Source organism: Xenopus laevis, chromosome 1S (genome assembly GCF_017654675.1).
Source record: "Xenopus laevis strain J_2021 chromosome 1S, Xenopus_laevis_v10.1, whole genome shotgun sequence".
Classification (NCBI taxonomy): domain Eukaryota; kingdom Metazoa; phylum Chordata; class Amphibia; order Anura; family Pipidae; genus Xenopus; species Xenopus laevis.
Genome location: NC_054372.1, coordinates 95,580,209 through 95,607,748, shown reverse-complemented (window position 1 = coordinate 95,607,748; position 27,540 = coordinate 95,580,209). Strand labels below are relative to the sequence as shown.

Here is a 27,540-nt window from a genome sequence, read left to right as displayed (position 1 = left end):
GTAGATGTTCGCATCTAGGACAAAACAGCTGGCAGGGAAAGGGTTAAAGGAGTTAATCTTCAATAAATGCCAAAAAAAATAGAATTAATCTTAAGTAGTAGACATATTTAAATGGATTGTATGTTGCATGAGGATATGTATTACTCCTTTCTTTATGAATTTAAAATGGTGTTGCACTGTGGTGGAGTCCTGATTTAACCCCTAACAGGTATGGCTGGAAATATTTGTAAACATTAACTAGTCATAAGCACACCCTTATTCAGTAAATATTATGCAAGCAAGTAATTTAAAACAATTTGCTTTTATTAAACTTGTATATATTTGTTTTAGATTTCTGAATTGATTTAAAACTTGTGATAAACTCTTCTAAATGAGCCAATTCTAGGGCTTGAGGCTCCCCAATCATTGTATCTCCTGTATTCTCTATTTCTCAGGTAGTACTGACGTCCTCTGTAGTTGGGTTCCTCGTAGAACATCCAGTGTCCATCAAACACATTGCAGGAGTGAATGTCATGGAAATTGAATCGCTCATAAGTATTGGGGCAGTCATCAAAGAACTCCATCATCTGTCCTTGGTAGTCTCCTCTTTCGTAGATTCTCATTTTGTATTGGCCTTGGAACTTAAAAACAAGTTAAACTTTAATTAAATATAGATATAACTGAAAGCATACCATTTGATGACTATTGAATATGTTCTAAGTTTTATCTCTATATTCATTTTCTGTTCTGAAAGCTTTTTTTGTTATAAAAAAATCACTATTCTACTTCTTTTTAGAATAGATGAAATCAAACTGTCAGTAGGTTAATGATATTAATTAACTACATGTTTAAAAATGAAAGTGTCATTTTGTTTCTATACCACGCCTAAGGAATAGATAAATATACTTCTGAAAGAGTAGGAATCCTGGGAAGGAAGAATTTTTTCTAATAAAAATGTTCATGTTTTTTTTTACACTTTTGTGAAACTACATCCCTAGATTTGCTTATGTTAATCAGAAAATCCCATTTTACACTGCTGAACCTTAACAATGGCAATATTGGTCTGTTGCTGGCATCCGTTTAGATTTTCTTCAAAACCAGTGGTTTAGCTTCTACGTATAGGTTATTCAATGAAACCGGTAAACTTGGAAGAAAAATATGACTTTTCAAGAACTTCAATTATTTTACATAAATTTGAGACTTTGTTTACTGCTTGTTCTGTCTTAGAACTTCATTTTTTAAAAACTTTTTTTTTCATTTTTATTTGCAAACACACTTTTGAACATAAAATTGGAAACACTTACATTGGGAAGAAAGTGACAGGATCTAATGGAGTCATTGAAGCCCATCCATCTCTGAAAATCTGGGTATTCTCCTTTCCACAGATAATACTGGTTTCCCTTGTAACTGGGATGTTCATACAGGATCCAGTTTCCACCCTCTACCCTGATGGAGTTACAGCGATTGAAGTATGAGGACAGGTCAGAACAGTCTGAGCCACACTCATAGTGGCGACCTTGGAAGTTCCTTTCCTCGTAGAAGAAGATCTGAAAGAAAATATTATAAATAACTTTTTTATCCAGAAAAATGGTTTAACTGATAACCTTTGCAATTATTTTTGGAAAGCAATGTAGATAATTTTGCTGCCAAATAGCCAGATACATTTAAGGTGCACAATGCTGTAAAAGGATATTTAGCAAGGTGCTTATAGTTCTTTTGAAAAGCAGTGTTTTGCTGGCAATTTGGAAAAATACATTTGACTGGAATCCTGCTACACAGAGAACAGGCGCAGATAAAGTACTAGGTGCTCTATAGGGTTTTGAGACTTAAGTTCAGCCAATATGAATTATTGTTATTTCTATAAGTTTGCTTCTATGTATTTTTTTCCATTTCAGCACATGTTAATTATAAACTGTAGTCTAAACATGAATTGTAAAATATGTAATGTAATTCACAAATAATAGTTTGTCTGCATGTGGTAATAACATTTAAGGCATAATGCAATAAAAAGTCTTACATTTAGCAACATCCAGTAACCTATAGCATCCAATCAGATGTTTGTTTTCAAACAGCAATCTTAAGACCATTAGTTACATTACCAGCTATAGACTAATCATAAGTGTAAGTGTGACTTTTAAAATGTACAGTAAAATGTAATACACAAATAACTGTGTCTAGTGTATATGTGAATAACATATAGAGTATGAGTTCTGAAGTACAAAATATAATGTTGATTTAATAAATAAGTTTAGGTGATGATTTTGGCTTACCTTTCCCATTCTGACTGAGTGGAAGTTTCAGTTCAATGGAAGGGAGATAGAGCCAGCCTTTATATATGTCATGTATTGCTGCTGTCTGCATGCGATGAACCTAGAGCTTAATTTTTCTGTCAAGTAAGGCAAAAGCAGAGAACCTTTGTCTTGCATTGTGTTTGATGTTGTGCTGTGACAGTCATTTCTTAGTTTATGCTGGTACTTTTGTTCCATATTTTACCCAAAGAGCTATCCAGCATTCCCAGTTATTCCATAAACTCAATTTCACAAATTTTCCAGTCCATTGCTTAGCAGTGTTGACCCCGGAGACCCTGATGTGGCCCTCTAGTGGTAATTTACATTTCACTTCATTTGCTATTCCAGACACTTTGTAACAGTTTAAAGAGTTGTGGTTACTAGTAAATCCTTAATTTGGCTTCATCTGATCATTAGGGGGCACATTTACTTAGTTTGAATGAAGGAATAGAATAAAAAAAAGTTGAATTGTTTTTTTTTGGCTATTTCGACCATCGAATTGGCTACTTTGAGCTTCCACTATGACTTTGAATCGAACAATTCGAACTAAAAATCGTTTGAATATTTGACCATTTGATAGTTGAAGTATTGTCTTTTTAAAAAAACCTTCGACCCCCTACTTCACCACCTAAAACCTATCGAGGTGCAATGTTAGGGAAGGTCCCCATAGGCTTTGTAACAATTTTATTGGTCGAAGAAAAATAGTTTGATCGATGGATTAAAATCCTTCGTATCGAATGATTCGAAGGCTTTAAACGTTCGTTCGGTCGAACGATTTTTGGTTTGATCTTTCGATCAAACTATTTGCGGTAAATTTACATTCGGCAGTCGAATTTCGAGGGTTAATTAACCCTTGATATTCGACCATATGTAAATCTGGCCCTAGCTGTCATTCTTTGTGACTTTTGAATCACACAGATTAACCAATGGTTAGCTAGCATCAAAGATTTACCAAATAATCTCATCAGTGTCATTCCAATGTTTAAGAAGCCACATTTTATATCCCCAGATATATTAATATAGTAATGTGATGTTACTGTATATGTCATATAATGCAATATATACAGTATGTCTTTATCTGTATCAATTTTGTGGTAACACCATCATTACACTCCAGTTTAATTATTTAATATTGGGTAGTAATAACCATATAAAGGAACAGTGGTCATTTCCATGTTGTAGCTCCCATCATCCCAAACTTCTTTCAGGTGATCCCTGTGGTGCCCTATAAAAAGGTAACCATTATTAACCTTGGAAAGCAAGTGGCAATTTAAAGTAAGTCCCTGCAAAATTGTATGATAAAACACTAAAATTCTCCTCGTCTGACCAATCCTACACAAGTGATGAATCACAAGTGATGTTTAAAATAGAGGTAAACTCATTTGCTGGCGAATATTACATCAAAGTTAAGCACCTGCTCTGGAGTTTTGTTAAATATTTTGTTGCAAAATACTCATTGCAATTGCGAAATTTTATTACATACACTAGGAATGTTCACATATGCCATTTGGTCGCAAAAGGACGCAAATGCGGTTGCTAACATTTACATTGGTCATTGTCAAACGTTTTAGGTGCTAATGAAGCATATCTCATTACCAGTGCTTGAATTGGAGTGAAAAACGTGGAGGGATGCTCTGTGTAGTGAGTGTAGCACAGTGTGCTAAAACAAGCCCCTCCCATAATGATAAGCCACACCCATTGTTTTAAAAAGCCTCACGCACCAATACTTTCTGGTTTCACCCGCTTTAAAGCAAAGCCATTTTGCTATTTCCTTTTTGGTATTTCCATCTAATGCACAGTTTGATGCCCGGTATGCATAGATTTACGTATGTGACCTATAGGGACCCCAAAATAAAAATTGTGCATATGACTTTTCTTGGCTGCCAATTCAGCTACTGTACACACAGCACCTTTTCTGTTTATTGTGTCATAACATAGCATATCCCCATCATATTCTATATTACCCAAGATTATTTCATATAAAGCATTCTCTCACTATTCCTTAATCTGCTGCTGTTTAATACCTTCATTTTCTCTTTTTCTCATTTTCTTCTTCTCTCCTTTTTTCTATAACCCTCTCTGATGTCTCCACCTTCTTTATCTGTTTAACACTTTTCTATCTTTTCTTCTTCTCTCCCAGCAATTTTTTCTCTCCTTTAATCCCCTATATATTTAACTATATTAAATGTTACCTCCTCATTGTATTTGCATGTAGAAGTGGAGAGGAGCAAAAGACAGTTCTGGGATTCAAAACACTTGCATCCACGCTGACGGGATGCTATTTCACAGAAATAAAAAAGTGAGGGGATGGCATCCCTCCCCAATTCCAGCACTGCTAGTTGCACAACTCTGCATTCTCACCATCTTATTTATATCTTTCTTATGGACTGGAGCCTAAAACTGCACCGCATACGCAAGGTGAGGCCTTACCTGGGGACTTATAAAGAGACAAATTTATATTTCTTGAGTTAATGCCCTTTTTTATGCAAGACAGAACTTTATTTGCTTTAGAAGCCACTTCCTGGCACTAGACAACTTGTTATCTATCCCCAGATCATTCTCAATTACTGAATGTGAGTGACTTGGGAAAGCAAACAGATACAATATGTCAGAGGTTGAGTAGGTTAAGTAAGCATATGAGTTTATGACTGCTTCTGTTTTTCAAATAACCGTTATAAAATACAGAGGATTTCTGTGCACATAATGAGGTTTGTTGAAGTGGATATGTATGAAGAATATCTACAGTTTTTCTCATTAAATTGAATCTGGCCCAAGCTCTAGAGTTTTGTTGTATTAAAACTGCTTATCGGTCAGTGCTCCACTAAACCTCCTATACTTCCTGGGTCCCAGCATTTACAAGGCTTTCTTGTACCCCTGATTATGTCTGTGGCTGATCAAGTAATATTATAAGGGAAAGAGTTATTTTGCAGGTAGCCCTTGAAGGACATGTAAAATCTACATTTTCCTACCATGTATATAAGTTGGGCATATCTTCCCCACCCAAGCCACATCATTTGTACTGCATATACCCCGTCCATTTGCCAGCACCATCAGATTTTCCTAAAATAAACAGCAGCTTTCACTCGGTGGCTAGGGATGTCGCGGACTGTTCGCCCGCGAACTAATTTGCGCGAACATCGACCGTTCGCGTCCGCCGAATGTTCGCGAACGTTGCGCAACGTTCGCCAATTTGGGTTCGCCTTAGCTGGCGCTTTTTTTTGCCATTTCTCCCCCAGACCAGCAGATACATGGCAGCCAATCAGGAAGCTCTCCCTCCTGGACCACCCCCACACCCCCTGGACCACTCCCCTTCCATATATAAACTGAAGCCCTGCAGCGTTTTTTCATTCTGCCTGTGTGTGCTTGGAAGAGCTAGTGTAGGGAGAGAGCTGTTAGTGATTTGAGGGACAGTTGATAGTAACTTTGCTGGCTAGTAATCTACTTGATACTGCTCTGTATTGTAGGGACAGAAGTCTGCAGGGATTTGAGGGACATTTTAGGTTAGGTAGCTTTGCTGGCTAGTAATGCCACCTAGCTGTGTGAGCTTGTTCACATTCTGTCTAAATAATAACAATAATAATTCCGTGTCCGTAAACACCACCTGAGTGACGTTTTTCAAGCAGCAATAATATATTCCGTATCCACTACTGTATACGTTGACCTTGCAGGCATTGTTTGCCCAATCTTTAACCAAGTGCCACCTAGCTGTGTGAGCTTTTTCACATTCAGTGTCCAGAAACACCACCTGAGTGACGTAGTGTGATTTCTGCCCTTTACAGCACAAAATGCAGCGCTGTGTCAACAATGGATTTTTCAGATACATTTTTGCCCTTGATCCCCCTCTGGCATGCCACTGTCCAGGTCGTTGCACCCTTTAAACAACTTTAAAATCATTTTTCTGGCAAGAAATGTCTTTTCTAGCTTTTAAAATTCGCCTTCCCATTGAAGTCTATGGGGTTCGCGACGTTCGCGAACCGTTCGCATTTTTGTCCGGACGTTCGCGAACATGTCCGCGAACATTTTTTCCGACGTTCGCTACATCCCTATCGGTGGCCATTTTCCCTCTGACACATCATCAGTAACATTGACATCTGCAAACAGGATATGCATGCTGTAAAGTTCATACAATGCAGAATGCAGACTTACACAGGTATAATATACTTTGATAAAAAGTTCTGCTGGGGTTTAGCACTGTAATGGTTAAGCTGAGCTCAGTAGAGGTGGTTGGGAGAACCAAATAGGCTCAGACAGCTAGAGCAGAGTTTCTATGGGAACCAGTAATGCCATCTCTTCATTGGCTGTTAGACTGGAGGATGTGTTTAGGAATCTGAGCTGAGAAGAACTGAGCATGCTCATAAGTTAACATCCAAAGCAAATTCCTGAGTGGGGGGGCCGAGTGGGTTAGAGAAGTAGAAGTATTTCTAAGTGATTAAGGGGATGTGCCAGACGTGCTGTTAACCTTTTAATAACCAGAGTGACAGTTATCTAAAGATTTCAAAGAGGCTGTTCGCTGATTACATTTTAGTGTGGGGGGTTTACATAACCTTTAAGGGTGCTGACGGTAATACCGAAAGGCTTTACTTTGAATGTATTCTATGCCCACAGTATTAGATATAAAATAATTAATTGCTTAGCACTAGCTTAATGTAAAACTTTTGAGAGCTAACAAAGGACAGATCTATTTTTGCCACGGTCCATAACTTTTTCTTGAAGTGCTTAATTTATTTAATTCTCTGTGCCATACAGTATAGAATTTAGGGTGCCAACATAAAAGTAATATTGTGCAGACACCATAGATTCTTTTTATAGTCCTGATGTTCTCTTTGATGTATACTGTGCAGTGTGTTTACCGGCAAAATACTGTTTGGCAAGATTAAAGGAGCCTGGCATGCAAAAACACCTGATGGCTGTTTAACCCTTTCCCTGCCAAGCACGTAGGTACTACGTTCTTGCTGAAAAATGCAAGCACGTAGTACCTATGTGCTTTCAATAAAATAGTTTCCTCACTGCACTGGCGGCTTTAGCCGCCGTGCAGCGAGTCAGAGAGGCCCCCTACCCCCTAGGCAACGAGCAATGGGGGGTGATTTGTCAGTCCTGCGATGCGATCATCGCAGGACCGACTTTCTTACCTCCATGATGCAGAAGAAGCAGCAGCCAATGACATCATGCAGCCTCCTGGATTCAGCACCCGCCCACTCACTTCCTGGTCTGAGATCGTTATCCTCCCATGCTGCCAAGGTCCCTCTTGCACATACAAATGGTAAGTGGCTTTTTCTTTGTTTATTTGCACACTTTTACACAATCATACAAGCAATTATACACACATACACTACACAATTTACTAAAGTCCATTTTTTTCTGAAATTTTTCACATTTCTTGCATATATTTACACATATTTACACATATTTACATTCACTTGCACATAAAAACACATTTAAACACTTTTTAGAGCTGTACACATATTATTACACAAGCACACACGTATATATTTATTTATGTATCTTATTGCCTCTTGTTTTTCCACTAAAAACTGTTGATTTTACAGTGTGGCTATTGGATCAAGTATTCTGACTGTTAACCACGCTGTCGGATCAGTTATTTTGTTATTTCATTGATTTGTCTAATTGTGTTTGATTTTTGTGGTTTTATGCTTGCATTGTTGTACGTTTATTTTAGGGTAGAATTGTAGTTCAGTATGTTGGAGTAGAAAGACACAATTGCTTATTTTGGATTTGTCAGAATGTGTACTTTACAAAAAGATATGATTTTGGGGGGTCTTTGTGCTGTTAGAGGGTCTTGTGGCAAATAATACACTGTAGGGGTCTTTGTTCACAGAAGGCAAATCGGCAGCAGAAAAAATTCATATGCACTATCTTTATTTGGCGTCCGCACATGCCAGCTGCTTTGGTATATCTATGCATATTGGGCATCAAACTGTTCAGTAGACCCTTGGCATCAATATTTAGGGTGCTTTACAATTGTATGTAAAAAGCGGCCAATAATTTTAGGTGATTTTCAGAATTATCATAAAAACCGCAGCATTTAGCGTAGCTTTGCAGTATGGTGCTTTGGAGTAGAAAGACATACATACCCAATTTGTATTCGGGAGCATGTGTACATTCCGAATATATATGGTTTTCTGGGGTGAACTTACTCTTTTCTAACTTTGCCCCCCTCAAAATGATGAAAATGTGTTGCTTTTGCATATGGGGGGTCTTCCTTTTGGGGCTGCTATATGCCACGTGCTTGGGTACACCTATACATATTGGGCATCAAACCGTTCAGAGGACCCTAGGCTTTCATATTTGGGGTGATTTCTCTTGATACCTAAAAATATGTGGGTAATAGGATGCTGCAGGGTAGAAATTTTGAGGTGATTTTTGGAAATGTCACCAAAATCACCAAATTTAGGAATGGTTTGCGGCTTGGTACTTTGGAGTACAAAGACATGCATACCCAATTTAGATTCGTGGGAATGTGTACTTTCTGAAAATATATGGTTTTCTGGTGTGAAGTTAATTTTTTCTACTTTTGCATCCACCCCAAAACTATGTAAATGTGTTGATTTTGCAGTATCTGAAATGACAGACCATATGGGGGTCTTCCTTTTTGGGCCCAAATATGCCACATGTTTGGGTACACCTATACATATTGGGAATCAAACTGTTCAGAGGATCCTAGGCTTTCATATTTGGGGTGATTTCTTTTGATACCTAAAAGAATGTGGGTAATACGATGCTGCAGGGTAGAAATTTTGAGGTGATTTTTGGAAATGTCACCAAAATCACCAAATTTAGGAATGGTTTGCGGCTTGGTACTTTGGAGTACAAAGACATGCATACCCAACTTAGATTCGTGGGAATGTGTACTTTCCGAAAATATATGGTTTTCTGGGGTGAACTTACTTTTTTCTTCCTCCCCCCCCCCAAAACGGTGTAAATGTGTTGATTTTGCAGTACCTGAAATGACAGACCATATGGGGGTCTTCCTTTTGGGGCCCCTATATGCCACGTGCTTGGGTACACCTATACATATTGGGCATCAAACTGTTCAGAGGACCCTAGGCTTTCATATTTGGGGTGATTTCTCTTGATACCTAAAGGTATGTGGGTAATACGATGCTGCAGGGTATAAATTTTGAGGTGATTTTTGGAAATGTCAGCAAAATCACCAAATTTAGGAATGGTTTGCGGCTTGGTACTTTGGAGTACAAAGACATGCATACCCAATTTAGATTAGTGGGAATGTGTACTTTCCGAAAATATATGGTTTTCTGTTGTGAATTTACTTTTTTCTACCTTTGCTCCCCCCAAAACGATGTAAATGTGTTGATTTTGCAGTACCTGAAATGACAGACCATATGGGGGTCTTCCTTTTGGGGCCCCTATATGCCACGTGCTTGGGTACACCTATACATATTGGGCATCAAACTGTTCAGAGGACCCTAGGCTTTCATATTTGGGGTGATTTCTCTTGATACCTAAAGGTATGTGGGTAATACGATGCTGCAGGGAATACATTTTGAGGTGATTTTTGGAAATGTCACCAAAATCACCAAATTTAGGAATGGTTTGCGGCTTGGTACTTTGAAGTACAAAGACATGCATACCCAATTTAGATTCGTAGGAATGTGTTCTTTCTGAAAATATATGGTTTTCTGGGGTGAACTTACTTTTTTCTACCTTTCCCCCCCAAAAATGATGTAAATGTGTTGATTTTGCAGTACCTGAAATGACAGACCATATGGGGGTCTTTCTTTTGGGGCCCATAAATGCCACGTGTTTGGGTACACTTATACATATTGGGCATCAAACTGTTCAGCGGACCCTAGGCTTTCATATTTGGGGTGATTTCTCTTGATACCTAAAAGTATGTGGGTAATACGATGCTGCAGGGTATAAATTTTGAGGTGATTTTTGGAAATGTCACCAAAATCACCAAATTTAGGAATGGTTTGCGGCTTGGTACTTTGGAGTACAAAGACATGCATACCCAACTTAGATTCGTGGGAATGTGTACTTTCCGAAAATATATGGTTTTCTGGGGTGAACTTACTTTTTTCTTCCTCCCCCCCCCCAAAACGGTGTAAATGTGTTGATTTTGCAGTACCTGAAATGACAGACCATATGGGGGTCTTCCTTTTGGGGCCCCTATATGCCACGTGCTTGGGTACACCTATACATATTGGGCATCAAACTGTTCAGAGGACCCTAGGCTTTCATATTTGGGGTGATTTCTCTTGATACCTAAAGGTATGTGGGTAATACGATGCTGCAGGGTATAAATTTTGAGGTGATTTTTGGAAATGTCAGCAAAATCACCAAATTTAGGAATGGTTTGCGGCTTGGTACTTTGGAGTACAAAGACATGCATACCCAATTTAGATTAGTGGGAATGTGTACTTTCCGAAAATATATGGTTTTCTGTTGTGAATTTACTTTTTTCTACCTTTGCTCCCCCCAAAACGATGTAAATGTGTTGATTTTGCAGTACCTGAAATGACAGACCATATGGGGGTCTTCCTTTTGGGGCCCCTATATGCCACGTGCTTGGGTACACCTATACATATTGGGCATCAAACTGTTCAGAGGACCCTAGGCTTTCATATTTGGGGTGATTTCTCTTGATACCTAAAGGTATGTGGGTAATACGATGCTGCAGGGAATACATTTTGAGGTGATTTTTGGAAATGTCACCAAAATCACCAAATTTAGGAATGGTTTGCGGCTTGGTACTTTGAAGTACAAAGACATGCATACCCAATTTAGATTCGTAGGAATGTGTTCTTTCTGAAAATATATGGTTTTCTGGGGTGAACTTACTTTTTTCTACCTTTCCCCCCCAAAAATGATGTAAATGTGTTGATTTTGCAGTACCTGAAATGACAGACCATATGGGGGTCTTTCTTTTGGGGCCCATAAATGCCACGTGTTTGGGTACACTTATACATATTGGGCATCAAACTGTTCAGCGGACCCTAGGCTTTCATATTTGGGGTGATTTCTCTTGATACCTAAAAGTATGTGGGTAATACGATGCTGCAGGGTATAAATTTTGAGGTGATTTTTGGAAATGTCACCAAAATCACCAAATTTAGGAATGGTTTTTGGCTTGGTACTTTGGAGTACAAAGACATGCATACCCAATTTAGATTTGTGGGAATGTGTACTTTCTGAAAATATATGGTTTTCTGGGGTGAACTTACTATTTTCTACCTTTGCCCCCCCAAAACAATGTAAATGTGTTGATTTTGCAGTACCTGAAATGACAGACCATATGGGGGGTCTTCGTTTTGGGGCCCCTATATGCCACGTGCTTGGGTACACCTATACATATTGGGCATCAAACTGTTCAGTGGACCCTAGGCTTTCATATTTGGGGTGATTTCTCTTGATACCTAAAAGAATGTGGGTAATACGATCAGGGGTGCTTCGCCAATGAGGCGAGTTGAGGCGGTCGCCTCAGGCAGCAGCGCCCCACTAGGTACCAGGGGCAGCAACAATGCTGCTCCTGGTACTTTAAGAGAGAATTTCTGGGGTTGGGGGGGCAGCAGCTCAGGTGGCAGAGTGGCCAGGATCGCTCCTGAATACGATGCTGCAGGGTAGAAATTTTGAGGTGATTTTTGGAAATGTCACCAAAATCACCAAATTTAGGAATGGTTTGTGGCTTGGTACTTTGGAGTACAAAGTCATGCATACCCAATGCTGTATGCTGTAGAGAGGAAGCTTTGAGGTAATTTTTCAAAAAATTCACCAATTTCTATAAAACATTATACATTTAGGAAAGAATTGCAACTTGGTAGTTTGGAGTACAACGATATGTTTACCCATTTTTGATTCACCAGAATCTGTTCTTTCTAATAATGGGTAGTTTTCTAGGGTAAACCTACTGTTAGTGGAATGCTTGTCCTTGAAATCAGAAGTGTGCCGTTTGGGGAGCGATGTTTTGGAAATTTGGTAGTGTACTGCTTGTAGATTTTGATCTGAGAAATCTCCATAAAACTATATATGTTTGGTATTCAGGAGACATAGACCTTTCCAAATTGGCTGTGTTCTTGTACATAAAATAAATGATGTTTCTGATATATGTGATTGTTCTTTGTGAAACATTTTTTTTTCCCATTTTATTAGACACTTAGAAGCCTATTTTTTTTACAGAAGTAGAATTACACCAAAATTCTTGCATATTTTGAAAGTTCAGGTTGTCCTGAAAAAAACAATATATTGTTTTCCTGGGTAAACTAAAAGACCACCCCAGGAAAGGCCCTTAAAGTGAAAGAGTGCAAAATATCTAAAATCTGCTTGGCAGTAGATGTTCGCATCTAGGACAAAACAGCTGGCAGGGAAAGGGTTAAAGGAGTTAATCTTCAATAAATGCCAAATTAATCTTAAGTAGTAGACATTTTTAAAGGGATTGTATGTTGCATGAGAATATGTATTACTCCTTTCTTTATGAATTTAAAATGGTGTTGCACTGTGGTGGAGTCCTGATTTAACCCCTAACAGGTATGGCTGGAAATATTTGTAAACATTAACTAGTCATAAGCACACCCTTATTCAGTAAATATTATGCAAGCAAGTAATTTAAAACAATTTGCTTTTATTAAACTTGTATATATTTGTTTTAGATTTCTGAATTGATTTAAAACTTGTGATAAACTCTTCTAAATGAGCCAATTCTAGGGCTTGAGGCTCCCCAATCATTGTATCTCCTGTATTCTCCATTTCTCAGGTAGTACTGACGTCCTCTGTAGTTGGGTTCCTCGTAGAACATCCAGTGTCCATCAAACACATTGCAGGAGTGAATGTCATGGAAATTGAATCGCTCATAAGTATTGGGGCAGTCATCAAAGAACTCCATCATCTGTCCTTGGTAGTCTCCTCTTTCGTATATTCTCATTTTGTATTGGCCTTGGAACTTAAAAACAAGTTAAACTTTAATTAAATATAGATATAACTGAAAGCATACCATTTGATGACTATTGAATATGTTCTAAGTTTTATCTCTATATTCATTTTCTGTTCTGAAAGCTTTTTTTGTTATAAAAAAAATCACTATTCTACTTCTTTTTAGAATAGATGGAATCAAACTGTCAGTAGGTTAATGATATTAATTAACTACATGTTTAAAAATGAAAGTGGCATTTTGTTTCTATACCGTACCTAAGGAATAGTTAAATATACTTCTGAAAGAGTAGGAATCCTGGGAAGGAAGAATTTTTTCTAATAAAAATGTTCATGTTTTTTTTTACACTTTTGTGAAACCACATCCCTAGATTTGCTTATGTTAATCAGAAAATCCCATTTTACACTGCTGAACCTTAACAATGGCAATACTGGTCTGTTGCTGGCATCCGTTCAGATTTTCTTCAAAACCAGTGGCTTAGCTTCTACGTATAGGTTATTCAATGAAACCGGTAAACTTGGAAGAAAAATATGACTTTTCAAGAACTTCAATTATTTTACATAAATTTGAGACTTGGTTTACTGCTTGTTCTGTCTTAGAACTTCATTTTTTAAAAACTTTTTTTTTCATTTTTATTTGCAAACACACTTACATTGGGAAGAAAGCGACAGGATCTAATGGAGTCATTGAAGCCCATCCATCTCTTAAAATCTGGGTATTCTCCTTTCCAGAGATAATACTGGTTTCCCTTATAACTGGGATGTTCATACAGGATCCAGTTTCCACCCTCTACCCTGATGGAGTTACAGCGATTGAAGTATGAGGACAGGTCGGAACAGTCTGAGCCACACTCATAGTGGCGACCTTGGAAGTTCCTTTCCTCGTAGAAGAAGATCTGAAAAAAAATATTATAAATAACTTTTTTATCCAGAAAAATGGTTTAACTGATAACCTTTTCAATTATTTTTGGAAAGCAATGTAGATAATTTTGCTGCCAAATAGACAGATACATTTTAGGTGCACAATGCTGTAAAAGGATATTTAACAAGGTGCTTTTAGTTCTTTTGTAAAGCAGTGTTTTGTTGGCAATTTGGAAAAATACATTTGACTGGAATCCTGCTACACAGAGAACAGGCGCAGATAAAGTACTAGTTGCTCTATAGGGTTTTGAGACTTTAGTTCAGCCAATATGAATTATTGTTATTTCTATAAGTTTGCTTCTATATATTTTTTTTCCATTTCAGCACATGTTAATTATAAACTGTAGTCTAAACACGAATTGTAAAATATGTAATGTAATTCACAAATAATAGTTTGTCTGCATGTGGTAATAACATTTAAGGCATAATGCAATAACAAGTCTTACATTTGGCAACATCCAGTAACCTATAGCATCCGATCAGATGTTTGTTTTCAAACAGCAATCTTAAGACCATTAGTTATATTACCAGCTATAGACTAATCATAAGTGTTAGCGTGACTTTTAAAATGTACATAAAATGTAATACACACAAATAACTGTGTCTAGTGTATATGTGAATAACAGATAGAGTATGAGTTCTGAAGTATAAAATATAATGTCAATTTAATAAATAAGGTTAGGTGATGATTTTGGCTTACCTTTCCCATTCTGACTGAGTGGAAGTTTCAGTTCAATGGAAGGGAGAAAACAGCCAGCCTTTATATATGTCATGTATTGCTGCTGTCTGCATGCGATGAACCTAGAGCTTACTTTTTCTGTCAAGTAAGGCAAAAGCAGAGAACCTTTGTCTTGCATTGTGTTTGATGTTGTGCTGTGACAGTCATATGTCTTAGTTTATGCTGGTACTTTTGTTCCATAGCTTTACCCAAAGAGCTATCCAGCATTCCCAGTTATTCCAAAAACTCAATGTCACAAATTTTCCAGTCCATTGCTTAGCAGCGTTGACCCCGGAGACCCTGATGTGGTAATTTACAGTGCAATTCAGTTGCTGGTCCAAACACTTTGTAACAGTTTAAAGAATTGTGGTTACTAGTAAATCCTTAATTTGGCATCATCTGATCATTAGGTGTCATTCTTTGCCACTTTTGAATCACACAAATGAACCAAACAATGGTTAGCTAGCATCAAACATTTACCAAATAATCTCATCAGTGTCACCCCAATGTTTAAGAAGCCACATTTTATGTCCCCAGATATATTAATATTATTTAATATATAATTTAAAATAGTAATGTGGTGTTACTGTATGTGTCATATAACGCAATATATACAGTATGTCTTTATCTGTATCAATTTTGTGGTCACACCATCAATACACTCCAGTTTAATTATTTAAAATTGGGTAGTGATAACCATATAAAGGAACAGTGGCTAGTTCCATGTTGTAGCTCCCAACCTGCTTTCAGGTGATCCATGCGGTGTCCTATAAAAAGGTAACCATTTTTAACCTTGGAAAGCAAGTGGCAATTTAAAGTTAGTCCCTGTAAAAATGTATGATGAAAAATACTAAAACTCTCCTCGTCTGACCAATCCTACACTTACTTTCTGCTAGAATGTTTGTGTTTTATTGGCCAGACCAGGGGTGACTTTGAGACAGTTGGTCAGCTTGGATATATTGCAATATATGGACAAATAATCCCAGACCCGCTGGTACAATGTTCCCTATATTAAAGAATGGGGGGGTATGATAATTTCAATCTGGAAATACTAAAGGTGGGAATGTTACTAAAAAAATCACAAGTGATGTTAAAAATAGAGGTATACTCATTTGCTGGCGAATATTACATGACTAAGTTAAGCATCTGCTCTGGAGTTTTTAAATATTTTGTTGCAAAATTTTATTACATACACTAGGGGGCACATTTACAAAGCTCGAGTGAAGGATTCGAATAAAAAAAACTTCGAATTTCGAAGTGTTTTTTTGGCTACTTCGACCATCGAATGGGCTAGTTCGACCTTCGACTACGACTTCGACTACGAATCGAACGATTCGAACTAAAAATCGTTCGACTATTCGACCATTCGATAATCGAAGTACTGTCTCTTTAAGAAAAACTTCGACCCCCTAGTTCGGCAGCTAAAAGCTACCGAACTCAATGTTAGCCTATGGGGAAGGTCCCCATAGGCTTGCCTATGTTTTTTTGATCGAAGGATATTCCTTCGATCGTTGGATTAAAATCCTTCGAAACGTTCGATTCGAAGGATTTAATCGTTCGATCGTTCGATCGAAGTATTAGCGCTAAATCGTTCGACTTCGATATTCGAAGTCGAACGATTTTAGTTCCTGGTCGAATATCGAGGGTTAATTAACCCTCGATATTCGACCCATAGTAAATCTGCCCCTAGGAATGTTCACATATGCCATTTGGTCACAAAAGGACGCAAATATGGTCGCTAACATTCACATTGGTCATTGTCAAATGTTTAGGTGCTAATGAAGCATATCTCATTCCCAGTGCTTGAATTGGAGTAAAAAAAGTGGAGGGATGCTCTGTGTGGTGCATCCCTCCCATAACCATATTTACATATGTGACCTATAGGGACCCCAAAATAAAAATTGTGCTCATAACTTTTCTTGGCTACCAATTCAGCTACTGCAAATAAAGCACCTTTTCTGTGTATTGTGTCATAACATAGCACATCCCCATCATATTCTATATTACCCAAGATTATTTCATATAAAGCATTTTCTCACTATTCCTTAACCTGCTGCTGTTTAATACCTTCATTTTTTCTTCTCTCCTTTTCTCTATAACCCTCTCTGATGCCTCCACCTTCTTTATCTGTTTAACACTTCTCTATCTTTTCTTCTTCTCTCCCAGCAATTTTTTCTCTCCTTTAATCCCCTATATATTTAATTATATTATATTTTACCTCTGCATTGTATTTGCATGCAGAAGTGAAGAGGAGCAAAAGACAGTTCCGGGATTCAAAAAACTTGCATCCACACTGAGGGGATGCTATTTCACAGAAATAAAAAAGTGAAGGGATGGCATCCCTCCCCAATTCCAGCACTGCTAGTTGACAACTCTGCATTCTCTCCAGCTTATTTATATCTTTCTTATGGACTGGAGCCTAAAACTGCACCGCATACGCAAGGTGAGGCCTTACCAGGGGACTTATAGAGAGACAAAATTATATTTCTTGAGTTAATGCCCTTTTTATGCAAGACAGAACTTTATTTGATTTAGATGCCACAGAGTGACACTGCCTGGCATTAGACAACTTGTTATCTATAAAAATCCCCAGATCATTCTCAATTACTAAATGTGAGTGACTTGGAGAAAGCAAACAGATACAATGGGGGAATTTTACTAAAGGGCGAAGTGGCTAACGCTGGTGAAAATTCGCCAGCGTGATGTTATTTTGGCAATTCGCCGATTTACTAACGGTAGCTGGCGTAAATTCGCCAAGAAGATAGACTCTGGCGCAACTTCGCACTCTAACGAAAGGCGAATTTTCGGTCTAGCAAAAGAGCGTTACTACGCAATTTCACTACGTTTTTGATTTCACTCTATCACCAGACTTGCCTTCGCCACCTCAGACCAGTCGAAGTGCAATAGAGTAGATAGGAGTTCCTCAAAAAAAAAGTTGAACATTTTTCTAAGTCCCAAAAAACGCTGACGTCTTTTCCTTTTTTCAGGGTGATAGACTGAAAAAGATCGTAAAGTTTTTTTTTGGGTACCCTCCTTTCCCCCTACATTTGCTAACATATGGCACCTAAACTATACTGTGGGCACATGTGTAGGGCATTATAATAACTTTATATAATTTTATTAAGGTTCCCTGGCCTTGTGTAGTGTAATGTATTTGCTGCAGCATATACAGCCATTGTAGTTTAACTGCACCCCGTCTGCTAATTAGCCAGCGCTAGCGTAACTTCGAACTGCTGAGCGTAATTTCGCTGGCGTAATTTCGCCTGTGTGCAACTTCGGATCTTTGTGAATTAGCGTTGTCCAGGCAAATTTACACCTGGCGAAGTATTGCGATGTGCACGAAGCCAGCGCTGGCAAATCTTCGCCCGTTAATGGATTTGCCCCAATATGTCAGAGGTTGAGTAGGTTTATGAGTTTGTGATTGCTTCTGTTTTTCAAATAACCGTTATGATATACAGAGGATTTCTGTGCACATAATGAGGTTTGTTGAAGTGGATATGTATTAAGAATATCTACAGTGTTTTTCTCATTAAATTTAATCTGGCCCAAGCTCTAGAGTTTTGTTTGTATTAAAACTGCTTATCGGTCAGTGCTCCATTAAGCCTCCTATACTTCCTGGGTCCCAGCATTTACAAGGCTTTCTTGCACCCCTGATTATGTCTGTGGCTGATCAAGTAATATTATAAAGAAAATAGTTATTTTGCAGGTAGCTCTTGAAGGACATGTAAAGTCTACATTTTCCTACGATGTATATAAATTGGGCATATCTTCCCCACCCAAGCCACATCATTTGTACTGCATATACCTCGTCCATTTGCCAGCGCCATCAGATTTTCCTAAAACAAATAGCAGCTTTAACCCGGTGGGCCATCAGAGGGCCATTTTCCCTCTGACACATCATCAGTAACATTGAAATCTGCAAACAGGACATGTATGCTGTAAAGTTCATAGGTACGACTTACATAGGTATATTATACTTTGATAAAAAGTTCTGATGGGGGTTGAGCACTGTAATGGCTAAGGAGAGGTGGTTGGGAGAACCAAATAGGCTCAGACAGCTAGAGCAGAGTTTCTATGGGAACCAGTAATGCCATCTCTTCATTGGCTGTTAGACTGGAGGATGTGTTTAGTAATCTGAGCTGAGAAGAACTGAGCATGCTCATAAGTCAACAGCCAAAGCAAATTCCTGAGTGGGGGGGCCGAGTGGGTTAGAGGAGTAGAAGTATTTCTAAGTGATTAAGGGGATGCCCCAGATGTGCTGTTAACCTTTTCATAACCAGAGTGGCAGTTATCTAAAGATTTTAAAGAGACTGTTCGCTGATTACATTTTTGTGGGGGGAGGGTTACGGGTGCTGACATTAATACCGAAAGTCTTTACTTTTAATGCATTCTATGCTCATAGTATTAGATATAAAATAATTAATTGCTTAGCACAAGCTTAATGTAAAATTTTTGAGAACTAACAAAGGACAGATCTATTTTTGCCATGGTCCATAACTTTTTCTTGAAGTGCTTAATTGATTTAATTCTCTGTGCCAAACAGTATAGAATTTAGGGTGCCAACATAAAAGTATTATTGTGCAGACACCATAGATTCTTTTTATAGTCCTGATCTTCTCTTTGATGTATACTGTGCAGTGTGTTTACCGGCAAAATGCTGTGTGGCAAGATTAAAGGAGCCTGGCATGCAAAAACACCTGATGGTTGTTTAAAGGAGAATTTTGTTTAAGAGTTAATCTTCAATAAATGCCAAAAAAATTAGAATGAATCTTAAGTAGTAGACATATTTAAAGGGATTTTATGTTGCATGAGAATATGTATTACTACTTTCTTTATGAAATTTATTATTTAAAATGGTGTTGCACTGTGGTGCCTCTTGAGTCCTGATCTAACCCCTAACAGGTATGGCTGGAAATATTTGTAAACATTAACTAGTCATAAGCACACCCTTATTCAGTAAATATTATGCAAGCAAGTAATTCAAAACAATTTGTTTTTATTAAACTTGTATATATTTGTTTTAGATTTCTGAGTTGATTTAAAACCTGTGATAAACTCTTCTAAATGAGCCAATTCTAGGGCTTGAGGCTCCCCAATCACTGTATCTCCTGTATTCTCCATTTCTCAGGTAGTACTGACGTCCTCTGTAGTTGGGTTCCTCGTAGAACATCCAGTGGCCATCAAACACATTGCAGGAGTGAATGTCATGGAAACGGAATCGATCATAAGTATTGGGGCAGTCATCAAAGAACTCCATCATCTGCCCTTGGTAGTCTCCTCTTTCGTAGATTCTCATTTTGTATTGTCCTTGGTACTTAAAAACAAGTTAAACTTTAATTAAATATAGATACAACTGAAAGCATATCATTTGATGGCTATTGAATATGTACTAAGTTTTATCTGTATATTAATTTTCTGTTCTGAAAGCTTTATTTTTACAAATAAATCACTATTCTACTTCTTTTTAGAATAGATGAAATCAAACTGTCAGTAGGTTAATGATATTAATTAACTACATGTTTAAAAATGAAAGTGGCATTTTGTTTCGATACCGCACCTAAGGAAGAGTTAAATATACCTCTGAAAGAGAAGGAATCCTGGGAAGGAAGAATTTTTTCTAATAACAATTTTCACATTTTTTCTTACACTTTTGTGAAACCACATCCCTAGATTTGCATATGTTCATCAGAAAACCCCATTTTACACTGCTGAACCTTAACAATGGCAATACTGGTCTGTTGCTGGCATCTGTTCAGATTTTCTTTAAAACCTGTGGTTTAGCTTCTACGTTTAGGTTATTCAATGAAACCGGTAAACTTGGAAGAAAAATATAACTTTTCAAGAACTTGAACTATTTTAAATAAATTTTAGATTTTGTTTACTGCTTGTTCTGTCTTGGAAATTCCTTTTTTTAAACTTTTTTTTAAATTTTTATATGCAAACACACTTTTGAACATAAAATTGCAAACACTTACATTGGGAAGAAAGCGACAGGATCTAATGGAGTCATTGAAGCCCATCCATCTCTGAAAGTCTGGGTATTCTCCTTTCCAGAGATAATATTGGTTTCCCTTATAACTTGAGTGTTCATAGAGGATCCAGTTTCCACCCTCTACCCTGATGGAGTTACAGCGATTGAAGTATGAGGACAGGTCAGAACAGTCTGAGCCACACTCATAGTGGCGACCTTGGAAGTTCCTTTCCTCGTAGAAGAAGATCTGAAAGAAAATATTATAAATAACTTTTTTATCCAGAAAAATGGTGTAACTGATAACCTTTGCAATTATTTTTGGAAAGCAATGTAGATAATTTTGCTGCAAAATAGACAGATGCATTTTAGGTGCACAATGCTATAAAAGGATATTTAGCAAGGTGCTTATAGTTCTTTTGTAAAGCAGTGTTTTGCTGGCAATTTGGAAAAATAGATTTGACTGGAATCCTGCTACACAGAGAACAGGCACAGATAAAGTACTAGGTGGTCTATAGGGTTTTGAGACTTTAGTTCAGCCAATATGAATTATTGTTATTTCTATAAGTTTGCTTCTATATATTTTTTTTCCATTTCAGCACATGTTAACTATAAACTGTAGTCTAAACATGAATTGTAAAATATGTAATGTAATTCACAAATAATAGTTTGTCTGCATGTGGTAATAACATTTAAGGCATAATGCAATTAAAAGTCTTACATTTAGCAACAACCAGTAACCTATAGCATCCAATCAGATGTTTGTTTTCAAACAGCAATCTTAAGACCATTAGTTATATTACCAGCTATAGACTAATCATAAGTGTAAGCGTGACTTTTAAAATGTACAGTAAAATGTAATACACAAATAACAGTGTCTAGTGTATATGTGAATAACATATAGAGTATGAATTCTGAAGTACAAAATATAATGTTAATTTAATAAATAAGGTTAGGTGATGATTTTGGCTTACCTTTCCCATTCTGACTGAGTGGAAGTTTCAGTTCAATGGAAGGGAGATAGAGCCAGCCTTTATATATGTCATGTATTGCTGCTGTCTGCATGCGATGAACCTAGAGCTTAATTTTTCTGTCAATTAAGGCAAAAGCAAAGAACCTTTGTCTTACATTGTGTTTGATGTTGTGCTGTGACAGTCATATGTCTTAGTTTATGCTGGTACTTTTGTTCCATAGCTTTACCCAAAGAGCTATCCAGCATTCCCAGTTATTCCATAAACTCAATGTCACAAATTTTCCAGTCCATTGCTTAGCAGTGTTGACCCGAAGACCCTGATATGGCCCTCTAGTGGTAATTTGCAGTGCACTTCAGTTGCTGGTCCAGAAACTTTGTAACAGTTTAAAGAATTGTGGTTACTAGTAAATCCTTAATTTGGCATCATCTGATCATTAGGTGTCATTCTTTGCCACTTTTGAATCACACAAATTAACCAAACAATGGTTAGCTAGCATCAAAGTTTTACCAAAAAATCTCATCAGTGTCATTCCAATGTTTAAGAAGCCACATCTTATGTCTCCAGATATATTAATATAGTAATGTGATGTTATTCCCTGGACATGTGTAATTAACAGTGGAAATGTAATGTATTTGCTGCAACATATAACATAAAGACGTCCATTCAACTTTAAATTTCCCGCCGTATACAAATTAGCCTGAGCACAAGACCTCTAGCGAATTTGCGCTAGGCAGAAATGAACACTAGTGCATCTTTGCTTTGATTTGTTCGCATTAAGTAATGTTAGAGAAAATTCGCTAGCGTCCATCGGCAGGACGAATTTTCGCCACTTAGTAAATTTACCCCATAATCTTTTTAGTTTATTATAATAATTTTCCCCTTAATATCCCTCCGAAAAAGATTTTCTACCACTGATATTAGACTAAGCAGCCTATAGTTTTGAGTTTGGGAATGAAATCCCTTTTTGGATAGCGGCACCACATTAGCAATTTAACAATCTCTCGTCACCATTTCAGACCTCAATGAATCCTGAAAAATTAAGTAAAGAGGTTTGGCAATCACAGAACAAAGCACACGTGGTACTCTGGGATGAATACCATTCGGTGCTGGATCTTTGTTTATCTTAACATGCTCTACCTAGACACTTTGGGGCAAATTTACTAAAGGGTGAAGTGGCTAACGCTGGCGAAAATTCGCCAGCGTGATGTCATTTCGGCACTTTGCCAATTTACTAACGGTAGCTGGCGTAAATTCGCTGGCGTAATTTCGCCAAGGAGATAGACTCTGGCGCAACTTCGAACTCTAACGCCAGACGAATTTACGGTCTGGCGAAAGAGCGTTACTACTATCGCCAGACTTACCTTCGCCACCTCAGACCAGGCGAAGTGCAATAGAGTAGATAGGAGTTCCTCAAAAAAAAGTCCCAAAAAACGCTGGTGTTTTTTCCTATTTAAAGGGTGATAGACTGAAAAAGATTGTACATTTTTTTTCCGGGTATCCTCCTTCCCCCCTACACTTGCTAACATATGGCACCTAAACTATACTGTAGGGCATTATAACAACTTTTATATAATTTTATTAAGGTTCCCTGCAGCATATACGGCCATTGTACTTTAACTGCACTCCGTATGCTAATTAGCCAACACTAGCGTAACTTCGGACTGCTGAGCGTAATTTTGCTGGCGTAATTTCGCCAGCATTCGGTACCCTATGCGCAACTTCGGATCTTCGTGAATTAGCGTTGTCCAGGCGAATTTACGCCTGGTGAAGTGTTGCGATGTGCGCGAAGCCATCGCTGGCGAATTTTTGCCTGTTAGTGAATTTGCCCCATGGTATTTCCTTTTGTGTGAACCATGCATCAGTAGCTATAGTACTAGATATTAGAAAGTATTAGTACTACAGTGTCCAAAAGAAAGACATTCCTAGTATGTTCTTGAACAAGTTGATATAAAAAGGTTACAAACCTGCTAGTTTTTTTTGACTTGACAACCCCATTACTCCAGTCAATGGACCAGATTCAATTCAGTGAGCAAAAGTTATTTCATAGTTTATCATGTGAAAAGTCATGGACTTCTTTAGTTCTAGTTTTACCCCATAGACTTCAGAGAGACTTTACAGGATAAACAGTGAGATATTTTGTTTTGAATTGCATCTCAAATGTAATCTCGTCTATGAGTTTTCATGTGATAAACCTTTTTCTTACTGAATCGAATCTGGCCCATCTGTCTGGATACTTAAAGTCACCCATAATAATAACTTGATCTAGTTGAGAAGCTGCCTCTATTTTAAAAGTAGCTGGGCTTTGAGAATAACTGCACTGCAAAAATTGGAATTTGCAACATCTGGTGCTCCATCTACCCAAACCCATTCCACCAATATATAATAAGAAAACATATTTTATTTCCAAACAACTTAATATAAGCATCCCATAAAGATATAACACAACTAGTAGGACCATGCATAGTTCATTATTATGCTTCAGTTTCCATTAATGTTTTACTATAAATGGAGTGTGTGTTTTGAGAAGTGTATGTTCTTTATAGAAGCAATGAAAGCTATTTACTTTCTGAGATAATGACTAAATTGTTAAAAATGCCGGGCAGCTCTTTAGGTAAAGCCATGGAATATAGGTGGCAGTAAGAACAGAGAAACAACTGTCACAGTACAACAACAAAAGAAACAATACAAGACAAAAGATCTGTACATTTTACTTACCTGTCAAAAATATATGTTCCAGACTGAGCAGATGCAGACAGCAGCAATACAGGGCATATATATATAGGCTGTCTCTTCTCTCACTTCAGTGGTACTGAATCTGCTATCCATTCATAATGGGAAAGGTAAGTCAGAACCATAAAAATATCTTGATAATTCTGATTGTTTCTAATTACTGTATCAGTAAAAAAGCACATCTAATAAACTACATTTTGTAAAGTTAGGGGTCCAGATGCAACTTAAACAGAATATATACCCAATTTTAAAAAGAATCAGAGATTGTTTTATTTAAATTCTCTTATATTGACATTGTTCTATACAATTATTTTTTAAAAAACACTAGATATTCTGCTTATTCATAAAACACATTCAAAGTGTCTGTTTACAAGGTTTATCCTCTTACTGTTCTCAAAGCTGTATTTATGTTTTCAAATCTTTTGTACAGCATTGTGTAATATGTTGGAATAGATAAGTGTAACTAATATCATAATTAAGCTCTTCAGTTCCAGATGTATAAAAACATAAGCTTTTAACCTACAATGTCTTTCTTTAGATATTTTTTTATGAGGAAAGGAATTTCCAAGGTCGTCACTATGAGTGCGACTCAGACTGTTCTGACCTGTCCTCATACTTCAATCGCTGTAACTCCATCAGGGTAGAGGGTGGAAACTGGATCCTCTATGAGCACCCCAGTTACAGGGGACACCAGTATTACCTGTGGAGAGGAGAATACCCAGACTTTCAGAGATGGATGGGCTTCAATGACAACATCAGGTCCTGTCGCTTTATTCCCCAGGTGAGTTTTCAAAACTTTCCTAAAACTACTCTAGTGCTGCAATAGTAGGAAAGATATAACAATAATTATTATAAATTATTCATTTGCTTATTTCAAATTGGATGCATGGACAGTTTAAGTAAGAACCTGTCAATTGAGTTCCTATGTAAGATTTGTTGCAATTTCCTTTGGGGTTACTATATTTAGAGCAATCATTACTCCTACATTTATTTATAATGTTCTTTGCTTAGAATACCAATGAATTCGATTTTGATATTGATGTATAAGGGGTTGCACAGCAGTCTACAATTTTATATATAAAAATTTACAAAATAATATAATAAATGGCAGGAAGTTTCCCCAGTTCTATGAACCCATAGCAAACAAATGGTAATATGTTTTAACCTGCAGAAACTTGTGGACCCATTTTTACATTGAACAAAGTTTAACTAAATATTTAATATAATATAAAATGGTATTACAGCATTGAATGGTAAAAAATAGTAGCATGGTATATGGGTAAATTGTTTAAATGTGCATATCATACTAAAGGACTATTATAGAAGATGAAGGGAGGTTAAACCCCCCGAAATGTGGATCAAGTGGTGATATAATAATAAAAAGAGGGGCACAGTCCCCTGCTGCAGAAAATAGTGTGTGTGCGGATCCGTATATCTACTGTTGTTGCTAAGGGACCTTGCCGGGTCGGCAGAGAACCAGCACCGGCAATTCAGTTAAAGAGAAACAGCAAGAGAGCGGTAGGAACAACATAATATTATAAAACAAAACCATGTGTACATGCTTTTATCATTATTTAGTAGGGCTAGTAGACTGACTATTGAAAAGATTTTCCAGATCCATGGCTTGCTTGTTTTTTTAATCATATGTTTATTAATATATGTGTACAGCACCATGGCCAATACAAAATGAGAATCTACGAAAGAGGAGACTACCAAGGGCAGATGATGGAGTTCTTTGATGACTGCCCCAATACTTATGATCGATTCCGTTTCCATGACATTCACTCCTGCAATGTGTTTGATGGACACTGGATGTTCTTCGAGGAACCCAACTTCCGAGGACGTCAGTACTACATGAGACCTGGACAATACAAGAAATACAGTGACTGGGGAGCCTCAAGCCCCAGAATTGGATCATTCAGAAGAGTTCATCACATGTTTTAAATCATTATGAAACATTGTACACCAAATATATTTATGATCCAATAAAGTTGACAAATTCCTTATTACTTTTTTATATAATCATCATTTGTACATGTACTACAGTTTTGGTCTCCAATACACCAAAATAATGGAACTAAACACAGGGGTTTTCAAGTTATTATGGAGATCAGTTATACAGATAGACAGACCAGGCTGAGTTTAAATACACTGGAGAAGAGATACTTATTAGGGATATAATTAGATTGCATCTCAACATAAAAACAAGAAAAATTTTAGCCTGACAACTTAAATGAATTTGGCTCTAGCTATCTTAAAATAAATGTATATGAGTAGATTTCTCAACATGTAAAAAGAAAAGAGAGTGTTAATCCAGACTTTGTAAATAGTCCCATCTGTACCTGTACACACATATTTATTAGGTTTCATAGCATAGCAAAACATTATGTTATACATGATTGGTTAAAATACCACTGCAGAATCTATGTAATGAAGCTAAGCAAAAATATTATTATATGGGCATAAACTGTATACTGGGTACAGTTGTTTACCTGACCACAAGCAATTTCATAATAACTGGCTAGCTAGGCGTTGGTAATAAGGTTACGCTTTTATAACTGTTATATTGCACGTAGCTGCATTTTATAAATTGCTCACAAAATATACTGTTATAAGACATGGAAAATTGCATAGGACAGAACCATTAGTTCAAAGGTTATATAGGCCTCAAAAGGGTGGAGTGGGCCCTAAGCTAGGCCCTAAGCTAATCAAGATCCAACAGTGTGTGTGTGTGTATATATATATATATATATATATATATATATATATATATATATATATATATATATATATATATATATATATTCAAATACTCTCTGCACTCAACCCATTATCAATATATTTAAGACAGAGACATTTTGTGCATACTGCTACTGAAAAATGCCTTACCCTTTAAACATGTAAAATGTATAATGTATAATGAATCAATAGAATTCTTAATTCTTAATTTATGACATTTGGCAATATTTCTCATCTGTGTTCTCTACAAAATATTCAATACTGTAGATTCTCATAGAGATCTGTAAAATGTAATGTCCGCATGTCCAATACTGTAGA

General features: G+C 37.0%; 4 protein-coding genes across 4 annotated transcripts; 1 reads left to right on the top strand and 3 right to left on the bottom strand.

Annotated features, from left to right (window-relative positions):
- Positions 1-282: 282 nt before the first annotated feature.
- On the bottom strand, positions 283-2,258 carry LOC121398676 (gamma-crystallin-1-like). Its single transcript, XM_041577593.1, has 3 exons — positions 2,250-2,258; positions 1,284-1,526; positions 283-620 (listed from the first exon to the last, which is right to left on the bottom strand). The coding sequence occupies exons 1-3, from the start codon at positions 2,256-2,258 to the stop codon at positions 345-347; spliced, it is 528 nt and encodes a 175-aa protein (XP_041433527.1). The 3' UTR covers positions 283-344.
- A 10,651-nt stretch (positions 2,259-12,909) lies between these two features.
- cryg1 (gamma-crystallin-1) lies at positions 12,910-14,802 on the bottom strand. The gene is given in 3 exon segments (NM_001172078.1): positions 12,910-13,185; positions 13,826-14,068; positions 14,794-14,802. Coding segments are annotated over 3 exon segments (528 nt in total).
- A 5,047-nt stretch (positions 14,803-19,849) lies between these two features.
- Positions 19,850-21,762, bottom strand: crygdl.14.S (crystallin gamma D like gene 14 S homeolog). Its single transcript, XM_018241429.1, has 3 exons — positions 21,754-21,762; positions 20,787-21,029; positions 19,850-20,125 (listed from the first exon to the last, which is right to left on the bottom strand). Exons 1-3 carry the CDS (start codon positions 21,760-21,762, stop codon positions 19,850-19,852), a joined length of 528 nt encoding a protein of 175 aa, XP_018096918.1.
- Positions 21,763-24,584: 2,822 nt separating this feature from the next.
- On the top strand, positions 24,585-26,573 carry crygdl.13.S (crystallin gamma D like gene 13 S homeolog). The gene is made up of 3 exons (XM_018241421.2): positions 24,585-24,593; positions 25,022-25,264; positions 26,152-26,573. Exons 1-3 carry the CDS (start codon positions 24,585-24,587, stop codon positions 26,425-26,427), a joined length of 528 nt encoding a protein of 175 aa, XP_018096910.1. The 3' UTR covers positions 26,428-26,573.
- Positions 26,574-27,540: the final 967 nt, after the last annotated feature.

What these genes read in the sequence shown, in the direction of transcription:
- crygdl.14.S (XM_018241429.1), bottom strand. An exon ending in CCTGTCGCTTTCTTCCCAAT is followed by an intron (nt 20,126 to 20,786) that starts GTAAGTGTTTGC and finishes CTTGTTTTTAAG; the next exon opens with TACCAAGGACAATACAAAAT.
- crygdl.13.S (XM_018241421.2), top strand. An exon ending in CCTGTCGCTTTATTCCCCAG is followed by an intron (nt 25,265 to 26,151) that starts GTGAGTTTTCAA and finishes ATATGTGTACAG; the next exon opens with CACCATGGCCAATACAAAAT.
- LOC121398676 (XM_041577593.1), bottom strand. An exon ending in CCTGTCACTTTCTTCCCAAT is followed by an intron (nt 621 to 1,283) that starts GTAAGTGTTTCC and finishes CTTGTTTTTAAG; the next exon opens with TTCCAAGGCCAATACAAAAT.